Raw genomic sequence first — 25,376 nt, forward strand, 5'->3', positions numbered from 1 at the left:
AATAACAGAACAATAACAGAACAACAGAATAATAACAGAACAACAGAATAATAACAGAATAATAACAGAACAACAGAATAATAACAGAATAATAACAGAACAACAGAATAATAACAGAATAATAACAGAACAACATAATAATAACAGAACAATAACAGAACAACAGAATAATAACAGAACAACAGAATAATAGCAGAACAATAGAATAATAACAGAACAACAGAATAATAACAGAACAACAGAATAATAGCAGAACAACAGAATAATAACAGAACAACAGAATAATAGTAGAACAACAGAATAATAACAGAACAACAGAATAATAACAGAACAACAGAATAATAACAGAACAACAGAATAATGACAGAATAATAACAGAACAACAGAATAATAACAGAACAACAGAATAATAGTAGAACAACAGAATAATAACAGAACAACAGAATAATAACAGAATAATAACAGAACAACAGAATAATGACAGAATAATAACAGAACAACAGAATAATAACAGAACAATAACAGAACAACAGAATAATAACAGAACAACAGAATAATAACAGAACAACAGAATAATAACAGAATAATAACAGAATAATAACAGAACAACAGAATAATAACAGAATAATAACAGAACAACAGAATAATAACATAATAATAACAGAACAACATAATAATAACAGAACAATAACAGAACAACAGAATAATAACAGAAAAACAGAATAATAGCAGAACAATAGAATAATAACAGAACAACAGAATAATAACAGAACAACAGAATAATAGTAGAACAACAGAATAATAACAGAACAACATAATAATAACAGAACAACAGGATAATAACAGAACAACAGAATAATAACAGAACAACATAATAATAACAGAACAACAGAATAATGACAGAATAATAACAGAACAACAGAATAATAACAGAACAACAGAATAATAACGGAACAATAACAGAACAACAGAATAATAACAGAACAACAGAATAATAACAGAACAACAGGATAATAACAGAACAACAGAATAATAACAGAACAACATGATAATAACAGAACAACATAATAATAACAGAACAACAGAATAATGACAGAATAATAACAGAACAACAGAATAATAACAGAACAACGGAACAATAACGGAACAATAACAGAACAACATAATAATATCAGAACAATAACAGAACAACAGAATAATAACAGAACAACAGGATAATAACAGAACAACAGAATAATAACAGAACAACAGAATAATAACAGAACAACAGAATAATAACAGAACAACAGAATAATAACAGAACAACAGAATAATAACAGAACAACAGAATAATAACAGAACAACAGAATAATAACAGAACAACAGAATAATAACAGAACAACAGAATAATAACAGAACAACATAATAATAACAGAACAACAGGATACTAACAGAACAACAGAATAATAACAGAACAACAGAATAATGACAGAATAATAACAGAACAACAGAATAATAACAGAACAACAGAATAATAACGGAACAATAACAGAACAACAGAATAATAACAGAACAACAGAATAATAACAGAACAATAACAGAACAATAACAGAACAACAGAATAATAACAGAACAACAGAATAATAACAGAACAACAGAATAATAGTAGAACAACAGCATAATAACAGAACAAAAGAATAATAACAGAATAATAACAGAACAACAGAATAATGACAGAATAATAACAGAACAACAGAATAATAACAGAACAATAACAGAACAACAGAATAATAACAGAACAACAGAATAATAACAGAATAATAACAGAACAACAGAATAATAACAGAATAATAACAGAACAACAGAATAATAACAGAATAATAACAGAACAACAGAATAATAGTAGAACAACAGAATAATAACAGAACAACATAATAATAACAGAACAACAGGATAATAACAGAACAACAGAATAATAACAGAACAACATAATAATAACAGAACAACAGAATAATAACAGAACAACAGAATAATAACAGAACAACAGAATAATAACAGAACAACAGAATAATAACAGAACAACAGAATAATAACAGAACAACAGGATAATAACAGAACAACAGAATAATAACAGAACAACAGAATAATAACAGATCAACAGAATAATAACAGAACAACATAATAATAACAGAACAACAGAATAATAACAGAACAACAGAATAATGACAGAATAATAACAGAACAACAGAATAATAACAGAACAACAGAATAATAACGAAACAATAACAGAACAACAGAATAATAACAGAACAACAGAATAATAACAGAACAATAACAGAACAATAACAGAACAACAGAATAATAACAGAACAACAGAATAATAACAGAACAACAGAATAATAGTAGAACAACAGAATAATAACAGAACAACAGAATAATAACAGAATAATAACAGAACAACAGAATAATGACAGAATAATAACAGAACAACAGAATAATAACAGAACAATAACAGAACAACAGAATAATAACAGAACAACAGAATAATAACAGAATAATAACAGAACAACAGAATAATAACAGAATAATAACAGAACAACAGAATAATAACAGAATAATAACAGAACAACATAATAATAACAGAACAATAACAGAACAACAGAATAATAACAGAACAACAGAATAATAGCAGAACAATAGAATAATAACAGAACAACAGAATAATAACAGAACAACAGAATAATAGCAGAACAACAGAATAATAACAGAACAACAGAATAATAGTAGAACAACAGAATAATAACAGAACAACAGAATAATAACAGAACAACAGAATAATGACAGAATAATAACAGAAAAACAGAATAATAGTAGAACAACAGAATAATAACAGAACAACAGAATAATAACAGAATAATAACAGAACAACAGAATAATGACAGAATAATAACAGAACAACAGAATAATAACAGAACAATAACAGAACAACAGAATAATAACAGAACAACAGAATAATAACAGAATAATAACAGAACAACAGAATAATAACAGAATAATAACAGAACAACAGAATAATAACAGAATAATAACAGAACAACAGAATAATAACAGAATAATAACAGAACAACATAATAATAACAGAACAATAACAGAACAACAGAATAATAACAGAAAAACAGAATAATAGCAGAACAATAGAATAATAACAGAACAACAGAATAATAACAGAACAACAGAATAATAGCAGAACAACAGAATAATAACAGAACAACAGAATAATAACAGAACAACAGAACAACAGAATAATAACAGACCAATAACAGAACAACAGAATAATAACAGAACAACAGAATAATAACAGAACAACAGAATAATAACAGGATAGTGGTTAGTGTGCCATTTGGGACCTTGCCATGGTGGTTGTAAACAATACTGACAGAGTTGACATATACTTTCAACTGGTTAAAGCTTGTCACTCTGTGCAAAACATTGCTCTCTCTATCTCTCCCTCCCTCCCTCTGCCATAAATTCAGCTCGAGAGAGAGGTTAGGGAAAGGGAGGAGCATGGTGGAATTGGCTCAACTGTTGTGTGTTTTGTGTTTCCTGATTGAACTGAATATACTGTTATTATGTCCTTCCTCTTTCCTCTCAGAGGCTGTCTGGTGACAAAACTATGTCAGACAGTGTTGAAGTGGCTACAGGAGAGAATAACAGGGACAACAGAGAGAATGGTGAGAGACTGTTGTGTTGTGTGATGGGTTCGATTCTCGCTGGGGCCACTGATGGAAAAAATAGTCTGCACTCATTGTTGTAAGTCGCTTTGGATGCTAAATGGAATATTCCATTCTATTCTTTATTGCTGTAGCTTGCTGTAGCTTGCTGTAGCTTTGTAGCTTGACCCTCAAGATGGAGATTGATTTATAACTATGACCTTTTATTCTGTGTGTGTGTGTGTGTGTGTGTGTGTGTAGGTAAGGTGAAGCGGGGGGCTCTAGCAGCAGGTCGTAAGATAACACGTATCATCAGTTTCTCCAAGAAAAAGCACCTCCTACCTGGCGACGCACGCCCCCCCTCCCCAGATACAGACCCTCGACGAGGTGGGACACCCCCCCCACCCTCCTCCTCCATCTCACCTCCCACTCCTCCTCTGTCTCACCTCTCACTCCTTCCCTGAACTATTCTATATGTTCTCTCTATTTCATTCCATCTGTGTCTCTCTCTCACCTTGAAACATTTTCACATACTTACTCACAAAAACAATTGAGCTAAAATAATTTAATTTCACAATAACCTATTGATAACAGCAATGATATTCCAACCATACCTTTACAGTCCTCCTCTCCTCCCCTCCCCTCCCCCACTCCTCTCCTCTCCTGCCTAGGATACCTGTCTGTGTTGGTGAGCCAGGTATGGAGGGACCAGTGGTGTTGTGTGTATGGGGGTTCTCTCCACTTCCACCCTGACAGAGGAGACCCCCGGCCCTCCCTGGCCCCTCTACCCCTCCATGGGTGTGAGGTGTTTCCAGGACTGGGACCCAAACACCCCTTCGCCCTCAGGATACTGAAGGGGGGCACAGAGGTGGCTGCATTGGAGGTATAATACTGTACATGAAATATGGGATACAATTCATGACACCATACATTACAACACAGTACTTCAAGAAGTTTAGCAGATTGGAATACTGAGGGAGAACAAGAAAATGTATTCTGCATGTGCTGGTAATGTCAGATTGTTTGTATAATGAGTCTGTCTAATCTGATAATTATCTCTCTCTCTCTGTCTCTCTATCTTTCTCTCTCTGTCTCTGTCTCTGTCTCTCTCTGTCTCTGTCTCGATCTCCCTCCACCTCCTGTAGGCGTGTAGTTCTGATGATTTGGGGCGATGGCTGGGTGTTCTGCTGGTAGAGACAGGTACAGCCTCAGATCCAGAGTCACTACACTACGACTATGTAGACGTGGAAACCATCGCTAACATCAGAGATGCCGCGAGACACTCTTTCCTGTGAGTCAGAGAGAGAGAGAGAGAGAGAGAGAGAGAGAGACAGAGAGAGAGAGAGAGAGAGAGAGAGAGAGACAGAGAGAGAAACAGAGAGAGAGAGAGAGAGAGAGAGATAGAGAGAGAGAGAGAGAGAGAGAGAGAGAGAGAGAGAGAGAGAGAGAGAGAGAGAGAGAGAGAGAGAGAGAGAGACAGAGAGACAGAGAGAGAGAGAGAGAGAGAGAGAGAGAGAGAGAGAGAGAGAGAGAGAGAGAGAGAGAGAGAGACAGAGAGAGAGAGAGAGAGAGAGAGAGAGAGAGAGAGAGAGAGAGAGAGAGAGACGACAGAGACAGAGAGAGAGAGAGAGAGAGAGAGAGAGAGAGAGAGAGAGAGACAGAGAGAGAGAGAGAGAGAGAGACAGAGAGAGAAACAGAGAGAGAGACAGAGACAGAGAGAGAGAGAGAGAAACAGAGAGAGAGACAGAGAGACAGAGAGAGAGAGAGAGAGAGAGAGACAGAGAGACAGAGAGAGAGAGAGAGAGACAGAGAGAGAGACAGAGAGAGAGACAGAGAGAGAGAGAGAGAGAGAGAGAGAGAGAGAGAGAGAAATGACGTGTTTGTCAAATGTTCGAGTCTCTCACAATCACATTTTGCAATCTCACACTTTTCTCTCTTTCCCTCTCTCTCTCAGGTGGGCCACATCTTCTAGTAGCACTTCTACTGACTCCAGGACGTACGACGAGGTACCCTATGAGGGAGAGCAGGTGGGAACACACACATGGATGGACTGTACAAGGATTATTCTCAGACAGTAGGGTTGGTAACAGGCTGATTGGTCTTGGTGGGGTGGTGCAGCTGTTGGGACAGTCACTGTCTGGTCCGAATATGAAACCTCTGATCATTCACCCAAACACATCACACTATGTTACATGCTTTTCAGTCGGTGACCTTTGTAGCGAGAGAGAGAAAGAGAGCGAGAGATAGAGGAGAGAGGGAGAGAAAAAGAAAGAGAGAGAGAGATACAGACATTGCCATCCTACAAGAAACCTGGTATAGAGAAGATGGACCCACTGGTTGCCCTCTAGGTTACAGAGAGCTGGTAGTCCCATCCACCAAACTACCAGGTGTGAAACAGGGAAGGGACTCAGGGGGTATGTTAATTTGGTATAGAGCAGACCTAACTCACTCTATTAAATTCATCAAAACAGGAACATTTTACATTTGGCTAGACATTCAAAAGGAAATGATCTCAACAGAGACAGATGTCCTCCTGTGTGCTACCTATACCCCCCCACTAGAATCCTGCTGTATCCTGTGTGCTACCTATATCCCCCCCCCTGTGTGTGTCTGCGTTTGAGAGAGAGCTTATAGTAAAGGGTCTTGACCGTTGACCCCATGCTGAACCTTGCTGTGCTCTCTACTACACACACACACAGCACAGCCTTGTCTTACATAACAGACCAGGGTTGAACCCCTGTCTCCTGCACACCACCAGACTCTGCTATCCCACTGAGCTAAAGCCTAGGCCTTTTACTGATTTTCTTTGTTGTGATGCCTCTAACCATGGTCCTCCTTTCTCTTCCCTTCATCCTCTCCTCTTCTTCATCATGTTCTCCTCCCCCATCCCTCTTTTCTACAGCCTGGCGAGGATGGGGGACCGAAGCAGAGGCACAGTTTCACCAGTAGTGACTCCGGTAGGACCAAACCTGGTCTGGCCCTGAAACGCACGGGCTCCAGTAAGACACACACACGTTTATGTATACACACACACACACACACACACACACACACACACACACACACACACACACACACACACACACACACACACACACACACACACACACACACACACACACACACATACCTGGGCCCATACATAATTTCAATTTCTAGTTGGGATTTACATGGTTGTTAACTGACTTGAATTCAATGTGAAATCAACAAAAAATGTCACCAAGTTATTGGATTTAATATTACTAGAAAAATAGATTAAATTCCCTTACGTTGATGACTTTTTGCAAATCCAATCAGTTTTGCACAGTCATTCAATGTCTTCACATTGAATTTCTTTGTTGAAATGAGGCCCAGTGGGAAATCTTCTTTCCTTCCCTGTCTTTTACTTCAAAGCCTCCTGCCTTCTGTCTATCTGGAGAACAGATGAGAATGGAACCTGATACTTCTGAGACAGCCTCATTAGCTTCGCTGCTGACCTCTCTGTGTCTCGCTCGCTCTCTCTCTTTCTGCCGCTCTATCTCTCTCTCTTTCTCTCGCTCGCTCTCTCTCTTTCTGCCGCTCTATTTCTCTCTCTTTCTCTCTCTGCCTCTCTCTCTCTCTCTGCCTCTCTCTCTCTCCACCTGTCTGTCTCTCAATTCAATTCAAGGGGCTTTATTGGCATGGGAAACATATGTTTACATTGCCAAAGCAAGTGCAGTAGATAATATACAGAAGTGAAATAAAAAATAAAAATGAACAGTAAACATTACTCTCACAGAAGTTCCAAAAGAATAAAGACATTTCAAATATTATGTATATATACAGTGTATTCAGTGTCGTAATTATGTGCAAATGGTTAAAGTACAAACAGGAAATTAAATTAAACATAAACATGGGTTGTATAAACAATGGTGTTTGTTCTTCACTGGTTGCCCTTTTCTTGTGGCAACAGGTCACAAATCTTGCTGTTGTGATGTCACACTGTGGTATTTCACCCAGTAGAAATGGAAGTTTATCAAAATTGGGTTTGTTTTGGAATTCTTTGTGTATCTGTGTAATCTGAGGGAAATATGTGTTCTAATATGGTCATACATTGGGCAGGAGGTTAGGAAGTGTTAGGAAGTTTCCACCTCATTTTGTGGGCAGTGAGCACATCACTTGTCTTGTCTTGAGAGCCAGGTCTGTCTACAGTGGCCTTTCTCAATAGCAAGGCTATGCTCACTGAGTCTGTACATAGTCAAAGCTTTCCTTCAGTTTGGGTCAGTCACAGTGGTCTCTCTCCTACTCTTTATGTGTGAGAGGAGAGGTAGAGGAAGAGTTACTCATGAAGAGGGAGGGAGGGAGGGAGAGAGAGAGACAGAGAGAGAGCGAGAGAGAGAGAGAGAGAGAGAGAGAGAGAGAGAGAGAGAGAGAGAGAGAGAGAGAGAGAGAGAGAGGGGGAAAGAGGAATGAGGTTATGTCTTCTTCCCATAACCTCTCCAGGTCTGACTTCTGACCTTTCACATTTCACCCTGTATGACCCCCCCAGACACCAATCAGTATGGCCTCTATGGAAAAACACGAGCAGAGGAGGACGCTAAACTATTCCTGAGAGAGAAAGAACACCTGGAGAGAGAGAGGGATGGGATACGGACCACTCTGCTGACACTGAGACAAGAGAGGAGAGAGGTGAAGGAGAGATTTAAGACTGCTACAGGTAAGAGGGAAAGAGCACACACATACACACACATACACAAGCATACAGACACATACACACACATACACAAACATACACACACTTACACAAACATACACACACATACACAAGCATACAGACACATACACACACATACACATACATACACACACTTACACAAACATACACACACATACACACACATACATACACACACATACACACAAACCCTTTGGAAACAAAACACGTTTTATAAGGAGGATGGGATCCACCCAAATCATTTGGGTTCCTATATCATTTAACAAACTTATAAGGCTGTGTTGAGACAATGACTTATCAATGACTCAAGCCCAGCTCAGACAATCCCTACCATTGTGTCGCTGAGTTGTCATAATTCTTCAGCAAATGTACATTATCCCAGGGGGATTGGCAGACACAATGTAAGTAACCTGGGACGGCAGGGTAGCCTAGTGGTTAGAGCGTTGGACTAGTAACTGAAAGGTGGTTAGAGCGTTGGACTAGTAACTGAAAGGTTGCAAGTTCAAATCCCCGAGCTGAGGTACAAATCTGTCGTTCTGCCCCTGAACTGTTCCTAGGCCGTCATTGAAAATAAGAATTTGTTCTTAACGGACTTGCCTAGTAAAATAAAGGAAAAATAAAAATGTATGTCTCTCAAACTGCGCTGAATGCCTCTGTTGATCCTATAGCTATTTTATGCAGTAATCATGTACCTATGAACCAGAGTTATACTATGTTCACTGTGTGCAGCTCACCCTGCATTATCAGCTCAAACATAAATAACATGAGCATGTCTACTTCTGCTAAGCTTCCCATTTAAGCAATGAAAACAATCAAGCATCTCAGAAAAGTGCTAAAAATAGCCCACGCTAACATATGTAGCCTAAGAAACTAGGTTAATGAAATCAATAAATTGCTTTTAACAGATGATATTCATATTCTGACTATCTCTGAAACTCAGTTAGATAATACTTTTGATGATACAGTGGTAGCAATACATGGTTATAATACAGAAAAGCCAATGGTGGAGGTGTTGATGTTTATATTCAGAACCACATTCCTGTAAAGCTTAGAGAGGATCTAATATTAAATACTGTTGAAGTAATATGGCTACAGGTCCATTCTTGTGGGAAACTGCTATAGACCACCAAGTGCCAACAGTCAGTATCTGGATAATATGTGTGAGCTACTTGTTAATGTACGTGATCTCAACAGAGAGTTATACTTTATGGGGGATTTAAATATTGACTGGCTTCCATCAAGCTGCCCACTCAATAGTCTCTGGTCTGTGCTGTGAAATGAGGAGCAACCAGATGCTGCTCTTGACACATTAATACAATTGCTTATTTCAGTTTCTAATAAGCATGCAGACATTAAAAACATTACTTTAAAAACTGTTAAATCCCTCTAGATTTATGAGGAATTGAAAAATGGTATGGTTGAGAGGGATGAGGTATAAGGGCACAAGGCGAGACCCAAATGCAGACACAGGAGGCAGATGGTTGAGCTCCGATATTTATTATCATAAAATGGGTAGGCAAAAGGCAGGTCGAGGTCAGGACAGGCAGGGGTTCAGTCATCAGGTCCGAGTCCAAGCAGTACAAAGGGATAGGCAGGCTCGAGGTCAGGACAGGCAGAGGGGTCAAGCTGGCCGGTTCGGAGTCAGGACAGGCAAGGGTCAAAACCAGGACGGGTAGGAATAAACATAAATAGACTGGGAAAAATAGGAGCTAGGAAAAACGTTGGTTGACTTGGCAAAACAAGACCAACTGGCACAGAGAGACAGGAACAAGGGGATAAATACACCGGGGATAATAAGCGACACCTGGAGGTGGGTGGAGACAAGCACAAGGACAGATGAAACAGAGCAGGGTGTGGCATGAGGCAAAAGCAATGGCAAATAAGTCTGGCTGCACAACCGATTGGTAAACGTACTGCAAATTGAGAAATCATGTGACTAAACTGAATAAAAATAAGAAGAAACTATATTATGAAACAAAGATACATTATATAAAGACTGATAATAAAAAGCCTTGGAGCACCTTAAATTACATTTTGGGCAACAAGACAAACTCAGCTCCGTCATTCATTGAATCAGATGGCTCATTTATCCCAAAACCCACTGATATTGCCAATTTACTTTCATGATTTTTTCATTGGCAAGATTAGCAAACTTATACATGACAGGATGACATGCCAGAAACAAACACTGACACTACACATCCAGGTATAACTAATCAAATTAGGAAAGACAAGCATTGTCATTTTTTATTCCATAAAGTAAGTGTGGAAGAGGTAAAAAAAATAAGATTGTTGTCTATCAACAATGACAATGTAATTACTTCGCCACCATGGCCTATTTATTTCCTTAACATACCTCATTTGCACTCACTGTATATTGACTTTTTGTTTTCTTTTGTTCTACTGTATTATTGACCGTATGTTTTGTTTATTCCATGTGTAACTCTGTGTTGTTGTATGTGTCGAATTGCTACGCTTTATCTTGGCCAGGTCACAGTTGCAAATGAGAACTTGTTCTCAACTAGTCCACCTGGTTAAATAAAGGTGTTCTCAACTAGCCTACCTGGTTAAATAAAGGTGTTCTCAACTAGCCTACCTGGTTAAATAAAGGTGTTCTCAACTAGCCTACCTGGTTAAATAAAGGTGTTCTCAACTAGCCTACCTGGTTAAATAAAGGTGTTCTCAACTAGCCTACCTGGTTAAATAAAGGTGTTCTCAACTAGCCTCCCTGGTTAAATAAAGGTGTTCTCAACTAGCCTACCTGGTTAAATAAAGGTGTTCTCAACTAGCCTCCCTGGTTAAATAAAGGTGTTCTCAACTAGCCTACCTGGTTAAATAAAGGTGTTCTCAACTAGCCTACCTGGTTAAATAAAGGTGTTCTCAACTAGCCTCCCTGGTTAAATAAAGGTGTTCTCAACTAGCCTACCTGGTTAAATAAAGGTGTTCTCAACTAGCCTACCTGGTTAAATAAAGGTGTTCTCAACTAGCCTCCCTGGTTAAATAAAGGTGCTCTCAACTAGCCTACCTGGTTAAATAAAGGTGTTCTCAACTAGCCTACCTGGTTAAATAAAGGTGTTCTCAACTAGCCTACCTGGTTAAATAAAGGTGTTCTCAACTAGCCTACCTGGTTAAATAAAGGTGTTCTCAACTAGCCTACCTGGTTAAATAAAGGTGTTCTCAACTAGCCTACCTGGTTAAATAAAGGTGTTCTCAACTAGCCTACCTGGTTAAATAAAGGTGTTCTCAACTAGCCTACCTGGTTACATAAAGGTGTTCTCAACTAGCCTACCTGGTTAAATAAAGGTGTTCTCAACTAGCCTCCCTGGTTAAATAAAGGTGTTCTCAACTAGCCTACCTGGTTAAATAAAGGTGTTCTCAACTAGCCTCCCTGGTTAAATAAAGGTGTTCTCAACTAGCCTCCCTGGTTAAATAAAGGTGTTCTCAACTAGCCTCCCTGGTTAAATAAAGGTGTTCTCAACTGGCCTCCCTGGTTAAATAAAGGTGTTCTCAACTAGCCTCCCTGGTTAAATAAAGGTGTTCTCAACTAGCCTCCTGGTTAAATAAAGGTGTTCTCAACTAGCCTACCTGGTTAAATAAAGGTGTTCTCAACTAGCCTACCTGGTTAAAAAAAGGTGTTCTCAACTAGCCTACCTGGTTAAATAAAGGTGTTCTCAACTAGCCTACCTGGTTAAATAAAGGTGTTCTCAACTAGCCTACCTGGTTAAATAAAGGTGTTCTCAACTAGCCTCCCTGGTTAAATAAAGGTGTTCTCAACTAGCCTACCTGGTTAAATAAAGGTGTTCTCAACTAGCCTACCTGGTTAAATAAAGGTGTTCTCAACTAGCCTCCCTGGTTAAATAAAGGTGTTCTCAACTAGCCTACCTGGTTAAATAAAGGTGTTCTCAACTAGCCTACCTGGTTAAATAAAGGTGTTCTCAACTAGCCTCCCTGGTTAAATAAAGGTGTTCTCAACTAGCCTACCTGGTTAAATAAAGGTGTTCTCAACTAGCCTCCCTGGTTAAATAAAGGTGTTCTCAACTAGCCTACCTGGTTAAATAAAGGTGTTCTCAACTAGCCTCCCTGGTTAAATAAAGGTGTTCTCAACTAGCCTACCTGGTTAAATAAAGGTGTTCTCAACTAGCCTACCTGGTTAAATAAAGGTGTTCTCAACTAGCCTCCTGGTTAAATAAAGGTGTTCTCAACTAGCCTACCTGGTTAAATAAAGGTGTTCTCAACTAGCCTACCTGGTTAAATAAAGGTGTTCTCAACTAGCCTCCCTGGTTAAATAAAAGTGTTCTCAACTAGCCTACCTGGTTAAATAAAGGTGTTCTCAACTAGCCTCCCTGGTTAAATAAAGGTGTTCTCAACTAGCCTCCCTGGTTAAATAAAGGTGTTCTCAACTAGCCTACCTGGTTAAATAAAGGTGTTCTCAACTAGCCTACCTGGTTAAATAAAGGTGTTCTCAACTAGCCTCCCTGGTTAAATAAAGGTGTTCTCAACTAGCCTACCTGGTTAAATAAAGGTGTTCTCAACTAGCCTACCTGGTTAAATAAAGGTGTTCTCAACTAGCCTCCCTGGTTAAATAAAGGTGTTCTCAACTAGCCTCCCTGGTTAAATAAAGGTGTTCTCAACTAGCCTCCCTGGTTAAATAAAGGTGTTCTCAACTAGCCTACCTGGTTAAATAAAGGTGTTCTCAACTAGCCTACCTGGTTAAATAAAGGTGTTCTCAACTAGCCTACCTGGTTAAATAAAGGTGTTCTCAACTAGCCTACCTGGTTAAATAAAGGTGTTCTCAACTAGCCTACCTGGTTAAATAAAGGTGTTCTCAACTAGCCTACCTGGTTAAATAAAGGTGTTCTCAACTAGCCTACCTGGTTAAATAAAGGTGTTCTCAACTAGCCTACCTGGTTAAATAAAGGTGTTCTCAACTAGCCTCCCTGGTTAAATAAAGGTGTTCTCAACTAGCCTACCTGGTTAAATAAAGGTGTTCTCAACTAGCCTCCCTGGTTAAATAAAGGTGTTCTCAACTAGCCTCCCTGGTTAAATAAAGGTGTTCTCAACTAGCCTCCCTGGTTAAATAAAGGTGTTCTCAACTAGCCTACCTGGTTAAATAAAGGTGTTCTCAACTAGCCTCCCTGGTTAAATAAAGGTGTTCTCAACTAGCCTACCTGGTTAAATAAAGGTGTTCTCAACTAGCCTACCTGGTTAAATAAAGGTCTTCTCAACTAGCCTACCTGGTTAAATAAAGGTGTTCTCAACTAGCCTACCTGGTTAAATAAAGGTGTTCTCAACTAGCCTCCCTGGTTAAATAAAGGTGTTCTCAACTAGCCTCCGTGGTTAAATAAAGGTGTTCTCAACTAGCCTCCCTGGTTAAATAAAGGTGTTCTCAACTAGCCTACCTGGTTAAATAAAGGTGTTCTCAACTAGCCTCCCTGGTTAAATAAAGGTGTTCTCAACTAGCCTACCTGGTTAAATAAAGGTGTTCTCAACTAGCCTCCCTGGTTAAATAAAGGTGTTCTCAACTAGCCTACCTGGTTAAATAAAGGTGTTCTCAACTAGCCTAACTGGTTAAATAAAGGTGTTCTCAACTAGCCTACCTGGTTAAATAAAAGTGTTCTCAACTAGCCTACCTGGATAAATAAAGGTGTTCTCAACTAGCCTCCCTGGTTAAATAAAGGTGTTCTCAACTAGCCTACCTGGTTAAATAAAGGTGTTCTCAACTAGCCTCCCTGGTTAAATAAAGGTGTTCTCAACTAGCCTACCTGGTTAAATAAAGGTGTTCTCAACTAGCCTACCTGGTTAAATAAAGGTGTTCTCAACTAGCCTCCCTGGTTAAATAAAGGTGTTCTCAACTAGCCTACCTGGTTAAATAAAGGTGTTCTCAACTAGCCTACCTGGTTAAATAAAGGTGTTCTCAACTAGCCTCCCTGGTTAAATAAAGATGTTCTCAACTAGCCTACCTGGTTAAATAAAGGTGTTCTCAACTAGCCTACCTGGTTAAATAAAGGTGTTCTCAACTAGCCTCCCTGGTTAAATAAAGGTGTTCTCAACTAGCCTACCTGGTTAAATAAAGGTGTTCTCAACTAGCCTCCCTGGTTAAATAAAGGTGTTCTCAACTAGCCTCCCTGGTTAAATAAAGGTGTTCTCAACTAGCCTACCTGGTTAAATAAAGGTGTTCTCAACTAGCCTACCTGGTTAAATAAAGGTGTTCTCAACTAGCCTCCCTGGTTAAATAAAGGTGTTCTCAACTAGCCTCCCTGGTTAAATAAAGGTGTTCTCAACTAGCCTCCCTGGTTAAATAAAGGTGTTCTCAACTAGCCTACCTGGTTAAATAAAGGTGTTCTCAACTAGCCTCCCTGGTTAAATAAAGGTGTTCTCAACTAGCCTACCTGGTTAAATAAAGGTGTTCTCAACTAGCCTCCCTGGTTAAATAAAGGTGTTCTCAACTAGCCTACCTGGTTAAATAAAGGTGTTCTCAACTAGCCTAACTGGTTAAATAAAGGTGTTCTCAACTAGCCTACCTGGTTAAATAAAGGTGTTCTCAACTAGCCTACCTGGATAAATAAAGGTGTTCTCAACTAGCCTCCCTGGTTAAATAAAGGTGTTCTCAACTAGCCTACCTGGTTAAATAAAGGTGTTCTCAACTAGCCTCCCTGGTTAAATAAAGGTGTTCTCAACTAGCCTACCTGGTTAAATAAAGGTGTTCTCAACTAGCCTACCTGGTTAAATAAAGGTGTTCTCAACTAGCCTCCCTGGTTAAATAAAGGTGTTCTCAACTAGCCTACCTGGTTAAATAAAGGTGTTCTCAACTAGCCTACCTGGTTAAATAAAGGTGTTCTCAACTAGCCTACCTGGTTAAATAAAGGTGTTCTCAACTAGCCTACCTGGTTCAATAAAGGTGTTCTCAACTAGCCTACCTGGTTAAATAAAGGTGTTCTCAACTAGCCTCCCTGGTTAAATAAAGGTGTTCTCAACTAGCCTACCTGGTTAAATAAAGGTGTTCTCAACTAGCCTCCCTGGTTAAATAAAGGTGTTCTCAACTAGCCTCCCTGGTTAAATAAAGGTGTTCTCAACTAGCCTACCTGGTTAAATAAAGGTGTTCTCAACTAGCCTCCCTGGTTAAATAAAGGTGTTCTCAACTAGCCTACCTGGTTAAATAAAGGTGTTCTCAACTAGCCTCCCTGGTTAAATAAAGGTGTTCTCAACTAGCCTACCTGGTTAAATAAAGGTGTTCTCAACTAGCCTCCCTGGTTAAATAAAGGTGTTCTCAACTAGCCTACCTGGTTAAATAAAGGTGTTCTCAACTAGCCTACCTGGTTAAATAAAGGTGTTCTCAACTAGCCTACCTGGTTAAATAAAGGTGTTCTCAACTAGCCTACCTGGTTAAATAAAGGTGTTCTCAACTAGCCTCCCTGGTTAAATAAAGGTGTTCTCAACTAGCCTACCTGGTTAAATAAAGGTGTTCTCAACTAGCCTACCTGGTTAAATAAAGGTGTTCTCAACTAGCCTACCTGGTTAAATAAAGGTGTTCTCAACTAGCCTACCTGGTTAAATAAAGGTGTTCTCAACTAGCCTCCCTGGTTAAATAAAGGTGTTCTCAACTAGCCTACCTGGTTAAATAAAGGTGTTCTCAACTAGCCTACCTGGTTAAATAAAGGTGTTCTCAACTAGCCTACCTGGATAAATAAAGGTGTTCTCAACTAGCCTCCCTGGTTAAATAAAGGTGTTCTCATCTAGCCTACCTGGTTAAATAAAGGTGTTCTCAACTAGCCTCCCTGGTTAAATAAAGGTGTTCTCAACTAGCCTACCTGGTTAAATAAAGGTGTTCTCAACTAGCCTACCTGGTTAAATAAAGGTGTTCTCAACTAGCCTACCTGGTTAAATAAAGGTGTTCTCAACTAGCCTCCCTGGTTAAATAAAGGTGTTCTCAACTAGCCTACCTGGTTAAATAAAGGTGTTCTCAACTAGCCTACCTGGTTAAATAAAGGTGTTTTCAACTAGCCTACCTGGTTAAATAAAGGTGTTCTCAACTAGCCTACCTGGTTAAATAAAGGTGTTCTCAACTAGCATCCCTGGTTAAATAAAGGTGTTCTCAACTAGCCTACCTGGTTAAATAAAGGTGTTCTCAACTAGCCTACCTGGTTAAATAAATGTGTTCTCAACTAGCCTACCTGGTTAAATAAAGGTGTTCTCAACTAGCCTACCTGGTTAAATAAAGGTGTTCTCAACTAGCCTACCTGGTTAAATAAAGGTGTTCTCAACTAGCCTACCTGGTTAAATAAAGGTGTTCTCAACTAGCCTACCTGGTTAAATAAAGGTGTTCTCAACTAGCCTCCTGGTTAAATAAAGGTGTTCTCAACTAGCCTACCTGGTTAAATAAAGGTGTTCTCAACTAGCCTACCTGGATAAATAAAGGTGTTCTCAACTAGCCTACCTGGTTAAATAAAGGTGTTCTCAACTAGCCTCCCTGGTTCAATAAAGGTGTTCTCAACTAGCCTCCCTGGTTAAATAAAGGTGTTCTCAACTAGCCTACCTGGTTAAATAAAGGTGTTCTCAACTAGCCTCCCTGGTTAAATAAAGGTGTTCTCAACTAGCCTACCTGGTTAAATAAAGGTGTTCTCAACTAGCCTACCTGGTTAAATAAAGGTGTTCTCAACTAGCCTACCTGGTTAAATAAAGGTGTTCTCAACTAGCCTCCCTGGTTAAATAAAGGTGTTCTCAACTAGCCTACCTGGTTAAATAAAGGTGTTCTCAACTAGCCTACCTGGTTAAATAAAGGTGTTCTCAACTAGCCTACCTGGTTAAATAAAGGTGTTCTCAACTAGCCTACCTGGTTAAATAAAGGTGTTCTCAACTAGCCTCTCTGGTTAAATAAAGGTGTTCTCAACTAGCCTACCTGGTTAAATAAAGGTGTTCTCAACTAGCCTACCTGGTTAAATAAAGGTGTTCTCAACTAGCCTACCTGGTTAAATAAAGGTGTTCTCAACTAGCCTACCTGGTTAAATAAAGGTGTTCTCAACTAGCCTACCTGGTTAAATAAAGGTGTTCTCAACTAGCCTACCTGGTTAAATAAAGGTGTTCTCAACTAGCCTACCTGGTTAAATAAAGGTGTTCTCAACTAGCCTACCTGGTTAAATAAAGGTGTTCTCAACTAGCCTACCTGGTTAAATAAAGGTGTTCTCAACTAGCCTACCTGGTTAAATAAAGGTGTTCTCAACTAGCCCACCTGGTTAAATAAAGGTGTTCTCAACTAGCCCACCTGGTTAAATAAAGGTGTTCTCAACTAGCCTACCTGGTTAAATAAAGGTGTTCTCAACTAGCCTACCTGGTTAAATAAAGGTGAAATAAAAATAAATATAAAACAATCCACTGGGGTCTGACAACTTGGATGAAAAATTACTGAGGATAATAGCAGACGATATTGCCATTCTTATCTTCAATCTAAGCCTGCTAGAAAGTGTGTGCCCTCTGGCCAGGAGGGAAGCAAAAGTCCTTCCGCTACCCAAGAATAGTAAAGCATCCTTTATTGTCTCAAATAGCCGAGCAATCAGCCTGTTACCAACCCTTTTGTAAAAAAATGTGTTTGAGCAGATACAAAGCTATTTTACTGTGGGGACGCTAATAGGAAATGACATTCAACAAGCACAGCACTTACACAAATGACTAATGATTGGCTGAGAGAAATTGAAGATAAAAAGATTTTGGGAGCTGTTTTGCTAGACTTCAGTGCAGCTTTTGACATTATTGATCATAGTCTGCTGGCTTTACACCCCCTGCTATATTGTGGATAAAGAATTACCTGTCTAACGGAACACAGAGGGTGTTCTTTAATGGAAGCCTCTCTAACATATCCCAGGTAGAATCAGGAATTCCCCAGGGCAGCTGTCTAGGCCACTTACTTCTTTCCAACTTTACTAATGACAAGCCAGTAGCTTTGAGTAAAACCAGTGTGTCTATGTATGCGGATGACTCATCACTATACACGTCAGCTACTACAGCAAGTAAAATCACTGCAACACTTAAAAAAGTGCTGCAGTTAGTCCTAAATATTTCAAAAACAAAATGCATTGTATTTTTTAAACCTTTATTTAACTAGGCAAGTCGGTTAAGAACAAATTCTTATTAACATTGACGGCCTAGGAACAGTGGGTTAACAACCTTGTTCAGGGGCAGAATGACAGACTTTTACCGTGTCAGCTCGGGGATTCCATCGAGCAACCTTTTGGTTACTGGCCTAATGCTGTGACAACACAGAGGCGGATGCAAGATGCAAGCAACGATGGTTTAATGAATATAGTTTACAACAGCAACAGGACTGACAGACTGTACTCAGACGGAATCCGACCCAGGGACTAGGGCGCATCTTCCAATGATAGCGTGCTGAGAAATCCAGGGGAGTGTGTCCGGATGGGTAGGAAGGAGCACAGCAGATAATCCACACAAGGGCGGCGAGAGAAGAGCACAGACACACGACACAACCTCAGGGAAGTAACAACGATCTGACAACAAGAAACACTGGTTACAGAACATATAAAGGGAAGATAAGTGGTTCCAGCTGGCGCAGACAATCAGGCCGAGATTGGGAACCACGCCCACACAAACACGAGAGAGAGAGAGAGAGAGAGAGAGAGAGAGAAAGAGAAAGAGAGAGGCAGTGGATTCATGAACCGTGACAATACCCCCCCCCCTAGGAACGCCTCTTGGCGTTCCCAGGCGAATTTACCTGTCGATTGAAATCATCGATAAGGGAGTGATCCAGAATGTCCCTAGCAGGTACCCAACTTCTCTCCTCCGGGCCGTAACCCTCCCAGTCCACCAGGTACTGGAATCCGCGTCCCCTCCTTCTAGAGTCCAAAATACAATTGACAGAAAAGGTGGGTTCCCCATCAACAAGTCGTGGCGGCGGGGGAACCGGGACCGGCGGGTTAATGCGTGCCTGAAACACAGGTTTTATTTTAGACACATGAAAGGTAGGATGAATTCTCCTATACGCCGGAGGAAGCTTGAGCCGGACCACCACCGGACTAATGATCCTGGTGACTCTGAACGGGCCGATAAATTTGGGGGCAAGTTTGTTCGAAACGGATCGGAGTGGAATGTTCTTAGTAGAAAGCCACACTCTTTGGCCAACGACGTATACCGGAGGCTTCGACCGGTGGCGATCGGCCTTAGCCTTGGTGCGCGCCCCCACCCGGAGAAGAGTCTCACGGGCTCTGCTCCATGCGTGACGGCACCTCTGGATGAAAGCGTGAGCGGAAGGAACAGTGACCTCGGACTCCGTACTGGGAAAGATAGGTGGCTGGTAACCTAAACTACACTCAAACGGAGAGAGACCCGTAGCTGCCACTGGCAACGAATTGTGAGCGTACTCAACCATAGAGAGTTGTTGACTCCAGGAAGAGGGATTCTTAGAAACCAAACATCGCAACACTCTCTCCAAATCTTGGTTGGCCCTCTCCGTTTGACCGTTGCTCTGGGGATGAAACCCTGAAGACAGGCTGACACTCGCTCCCAGTAACCTACAAAACTCTTGCCAAAACTTGGACACAAATTGGGGCCCCCTGTCAGAAACTACGTCCATCGGCAGGCCATGTAAGCGAAAGACGTGATCGACGACAGCTACCGCTGTCTCCTTGGCAGATGGTAATTTAGGCAAGGGAATAAAATGAGCCGCCTTCGAGAATCGGTCCACCACGGTCAACACCACCGTCTTGCCCTGGGAGGGCGGGAGGCCGGTAACAAAATCTAGCGCGATGTGGGACCAGGGTCTCGAAGGGACCGACAGCGGTTGGAGTAACCCATCTGGGGGTCGATTAGAAGTCTTCCCAGTGGCACAAACCGAGCAAGCCAAGACAAAACTGTGAATGTCACGAGCCATCAGTGGCCACCAAAAGCGTTGCTTAACCAAAAAGCTAGTGCGGCTGACTCCTGGATGACACGCTACGTTGGAGCAATGCCCCCACCGAATAACATCGGACCGACACCCCTCCGGCACAAACAACCGATTAGGCGGGCAACCGGGCGGAGGCGTTACCCCTTCTAAGGCCGTTTTGACCCTCGATTCAACCTCCCATGTGAGTGTGGATACTACTAGGGTCCCGGGTAGGATGCACTCGGGAGTGGATGGGCGTTCGGAATGGTCAAAAATGCGAGAAAGGGAATCGGGTTTGACATTCTTGGAACCCGGGCGATACGAGAGAGAGAAGTCAAAACGTCCGAAAAAGAGTGCCCACCGCGCCTGCCTGGAGTTGAGTCGCTTGGCGGTTCTGATATATTCCAAATTTTTGTGATCGGTCCAAACTATAAAAGGTACCCCCGAACCCTCTAACCAATGGCGCCACTCCTCCAGTGCTAACTTCACTGCCAACAACTCTCTGTTGCCAATGTCGTAGTTGCGTTCCGCAGGTGATAACCGATGGGAAAGGAACGCACAAGGGTGCATCTTGTCGTCAGAAGAGGAACGTTGGGAAAGTACCGCACCTACCCCCACCTCTGAAGCGTCCACCTCTACTACGAACTGACGCGAGGATCGGGAGCTATGAGGATGGGAGCCGAAACAAAGCGGCTCTTGAGTTTGGCGAATGCAGCCTCGGCTGTATCGGACCACCTGAACGTCACTCTGGGGGAGGTTAAGGCGGTAAGAGGAGCGACTATCTGACTAAAGTTGCGAACGAAACGCCGGTAGAAATTGGCGAATCCCAGAAACCTCTGTAGGGCCTTACGGGAATCTGGGCTTGGCCAATCCACCACAGCCTTAACCTTGTCAGGATCCATGCGAATACCTTCAGTCGAGACGATGTAACCTAGGAATGGAACGGATTGTGCATGAAAAATGCATTTCTCCGTCTTGACAAAAGTCCATTCTCCAACAACCTCTGAAGCACTCGTCTGACGTGCTGAACGTGTTCCTGGAGAGAAGAAGAAAAAATCAGTATGTCATCCAGGTAAACATATATGAACTGATCAATCATATCTCTCAGCACGTCATTGACGAGTGCCTGGAAAACCGCTGGGGAGTTGGATAGCCCAAAAGGCATGACCAAATATTCGAAGTGCCCTCTGGGGGTGTTAAACGCGGTCTTCCATTCGTCCCCCCCCCTTATGCGAACCAAATGATATGCATTACGTAAATCCAACTTAGTGAACACGGATGCTCCATGTAACCTTTCAAAGGCTGAGGACATCAACGGTAAGGGATAGGTATTCTTCACTGTGATGTTATTCAACCCACGGTAATCAACGCAGGACGCAGAGATCCGTCCTTCTTCCCCCAAAGAAGAACCCCACCCCCGCTGGAGAAGAGGAAGGACGAATGAATCCAGATGCCAGAGAATCAGAGATGTATCTCTCCATAGCCTCCCTCTCAGGAACAGAGAGTGAATATAACTTGCCTTTAGGCGGAGACTCACCTGGCAATAATTCTATTGCACAGTCATAGGGACGATGCGGAGGAAGAGAAGCAGCACGGGACTTACTGAACACCTCCTTCAGGTCGAGGTATTCAACGGGCACGTTAGACAAATCCACTGCCTCCTCTAGAAACACAGAATCAGACACAGACGAACAGGCAGACACTAAACAGGACTCAAGACACTTGTTACTCCACATGGATATAGAGTTATGACCCCAGTCAACTCTGGGGTTGTGTTAGGTGAGCCAAGGGTGGCCGAGGACTAATGGTGCAAGGGGTGAGTCCATGAGTAGAAATGATAGTGTCTCAGTGTGATTGCCAGAAGTGATGAGTGTGATAGGTTCAGTGGTGTGAGAAATGTTGGGGAGTTCTTGACCATTGAGAGCGTTGACGGATATCTTGTGCGTGAGTGAGGTGATAGGAATCTGGAGTTTGTGAGCGAGCTTGAAGTCCATGAAATTACCCTCTGCTCCTGAGTCCAGTAAGGCTTGGGTGTCGTGCGTGTGGGTGGCCCATCTTAGTCTTACCGGGAGGAGAGTAGATGATGAGGTCTTCTCTGTGGTGACACCACCCGATAGTAGCCTCATGTTTACTACCGGGCCTGATCTTTTACCGGGCAGGAGTGGATAAAGTGGCCCGCTCTACCACAGTAGAGACAGAGTCCTTGGGATCTCCGCCTCTCCCTCTCTTCCCGGGAGAGGCGAGCTCTCCCAGCTGCATGGGTTCGTGAGCGGAAGCTGAACTGGCCGTGTTCCTGCCGCTGGCCTGCCCGCCCTCCGTGTCGTTATACGGTCTGTTAGGGCATGTTCGGCGGCCAATACGACTCAGACGAGCGTCGACCCTCAAGGCTAGTTCCACTAGTCCGTTTAAACTCCTGGGAAGGTCCAGAACATAAATCTCCTTCTGGATCCGGTCCTCCAGCCCATGCAGGAACATGTCCCACTGCGCCTCCTCGTTCCACTGACACTCTGCGGCCAGAGTGCGGAATTGGATGGAGTATTCCGATACTGAACGGTCTCCTTGGCGAAGGTCAGCGAGTAGTCTGGCCGCCTCCCTACCCGCCACGGCCCGATCGAAGACCCTTCTCATCTCCTCGGAGAGTGTCTGGAAAGAGGTGCAGCATGGGTCCTGGTTCGCCCACACCGCCGTTCCCAAAGAGCCGCTTTGCCTGATAGCAGTGTGAGTACGAATGCTACCTTAGACTGTTCACGGTTGAAGGTCCGTGGCTGCAACGAGAAATGCATGGAACATCTCGTAAGAAAGGCTCTGCAATAGTCAGGATCACCTGAATAACCCTCTGGTGTCGGTAGCCGTGGCTCTAGCTGGGAATCCGGCTCTGGCGGGCGGGTTGAACTGCCGGTGTAGGTGGCGCAGCGGAACCCCTCAGATGTTGTAATTGTTGGATCAGCTGGGCTACCTGCGTCGCAAGGGCTTGTACTGCCCGACCTGTGTTGGAGATGTTCTCCTCTTGTTGATCCATTCTCGTGATACTGCGGGAAATGAATTCGGTCAGACTCGTTGAACTCGCTGCATCCATGGTCTGGTCAGATCGTTCTGTGACAACACAGAGGCGGATGCAAGATGCAAGCAACGATGGTTTAATGAATATAGTTTACAACAGCAACAGGACAGACAGACTGTACTCAGACGGAATCCGACCCAGGGACTAGGGCGCATCTTCCAATGATAGCGTGCTGAGAAATCCAGGGGAGTGTGTCCGGATGGGTAGGAAGGAGCACAGCAGATAATCCACACAAGGGCGGCGAGAGAAGAGCACAGACACACGACACAACCTCAGGGAAGTAACAACGATCTGACAACAAGAAACACTGGTTACAGAACATATAAAGGGAAGATAAGTGGTTCCAGCTGGCGCAGACAATCAGGCCGAGATTGGGAACCACGCCCACACAAACACGAGAGAGAGAGAGAGAGAGAGAGAGAGAGAGAGAGAGAGAGAGAGAGAGAGAGAGAGAGAGAGAGAGAGAGAAAGAGAAAGAGAGAGGCAGTGGATTCATGAACCGTGACAAATGCTCTAACCACTAGGCTGGAGTGGGTCTAGGGTGTTAGGTAGGGTGGAGGTGATATGATCCTTGACTAGTCTCTCAAAGCACTTCATGATGACGGAATTGAGTGCTACGGGGGCGATAGTCATTTAGCTCAGTTACCTTAGCTTTCTTTGGAACAGGAACAATGGTGGCCCTCTTGAAGCATGTGGGAACAGTAGACTGGGATAGGGATTGATTGAATATATCTGTAAACACACCCGCCAGTTGGTCTGCGCATGCTCTGAGGAGGCGGCAAAGGATACCGCCTGGGCCAGCAGCCTTGCGAAGATTAACATGTTTAAATGTTTTACTCACGTTGGCTGTGGTGAAGGAGAGTCCACAGGTTTTGGTAGCGGGCCGTGTCGGTGGCACTGTATTGTCGTCAAAGCGAGCGACACCATAGTACCTTCCAAACTCATCATTAAGCTCAAGACCCTGGGTCTCGACCCCGTCCTGTGCAACTGGGTCCTGGACTTTCTGACGGGCCGCCCCCAAGTGGTGAGGGTAGGAAACAACATCTCCATCCTCAACGCTGGGGCCCCACAAGGGTACGTTCTCAGCCCTCTCCTGTACTCACTGTTCACCCATGACTGCATGGCCATGCACGCCTCCAACTCAATCATCACGTTTGCAGACGACACTACAGTGGTAGGCTTGATTACCAACAACGACGAGGTGGCCTACAGGGAGGAGGTGAGGGCACTCGGAAACAGCAGAGGGAGCACCCCTATCCACATCGATGGGACAGTAATGGAGAAGTTGGAAGGTTTTAAGTTCCTCGGACAAACTGAAATTGTCCACCCACACAGACAGCGTCGTGAAGAAGGCGCAACAGCGCCTTTTCAACCTCAGGAGGCTGAAGAAATTTGTCTTGTCACCAAAAAAACACAAACTTTTACAGATGCACAATCGAGTGCATCCTGTCGGGCTGTATCACCGCCTGGTACGGCAACTGCTCCGCCCACAACCGTAGGGCTCTCCAGAGGGTAGTGAGGTCTGCACAAAGCATCACCGGGGCCAAACTACCTGCCCTCGAAGACACCTACACTACCCGATGTCACATGAAGGCCATAAAGATCATCAAGGACAACAACCACCCGAGCCACTGCCTGTTCACCCCGCTCTCATCCAGAAGGCGAGGTCAGTACAGGTGCATCAAAGCTGGGACCGAGAGACTGAAAAACAGCTTCTATCTCAAGGCCATCAGACTGTTAAACAGCCATCACTAACATTGAGTGGCTGCTACCAACATACAGACTCAAATCTCTAGCCACTTTAATAATAAAAAATTGGATGTAATAAATGTATCACTAGTCACTTTAAACTATGCCACTTTATATAATGTTTACATACCCTACATTACTCTTCTCATATGTATATACTGTACTTTATACCATCTACTGCATCTTGCCTATGTCATTCGGCCATCGCTCATCCATATATTTCTATGTACATATTCTTATTCATTCCTTTACACTTGTGTGTATAAGGTAGGAGTTGTGAAATTGTTAGATTACTTGTTAGATATTACTGCA

At 42.4% G+C, this 25,376-nt stretch overlaps 1 protein-coding gene across 4 annotated transcripts in view; it reads left to right on the forward strand.

Annotated features, from left to right (window-relative positions):
• The window catches only part of LOC118381581 (actin filament-associated protein 1-like 1), an 89,219-nt gene that overhangs the window by 59,053 nt on the left and 4,790 nt on the right, over window positions 1-25,376 (forward strand). For all 4 annotated transcript variants that reach the window (XM_052487853.1, XM_052487855.1, XM_052487852.1 and 1 more), the window contains exons 9-15: window positions 3,632-3,710; window positions 3,951-4,076; window positions 4,361-4,572; window positions 4,835-4,980; window positions 5,644-5,716; window positions 6,592-6,688; window positions 8,197-8,364. In XM_052487853.1, the coding sequence (XP_052343813.1) occupies window positions 3,632-3,710; window positions 3,951-4,076; window positions 4,361-4,572; window positions 4,835-4,980; window positions 5,644-5,716; window positions 6,592-6,688; window positions 8,197-8,364 (901 nt within the window). The remainder of the gene's footprint in view (window positions 1-3,631; window positions 3,711-3,950; window positions 4,077-4,360; window positions 4,573-4,834; window positions 4,981-5,643; window positions 5,717-6,591; window positions 6,689-8,196; window positions 8,365-25,376) is intronic.

Source organism: Oncorhynchus keta, chromosome 30 (assembly GCF_023373465.1).
Source record: "Oncorhynchus keta strain PuntledgeMale-10-30-2019 chromosome 30, Oket_V2, whole genome shotgun sequence".
NCBI lineage: Eukaryota > Metazoa > Chordata > Actinopteri > Salmoniformes > Salmonidae > Oncorhynchus > Oncorhynchus keta.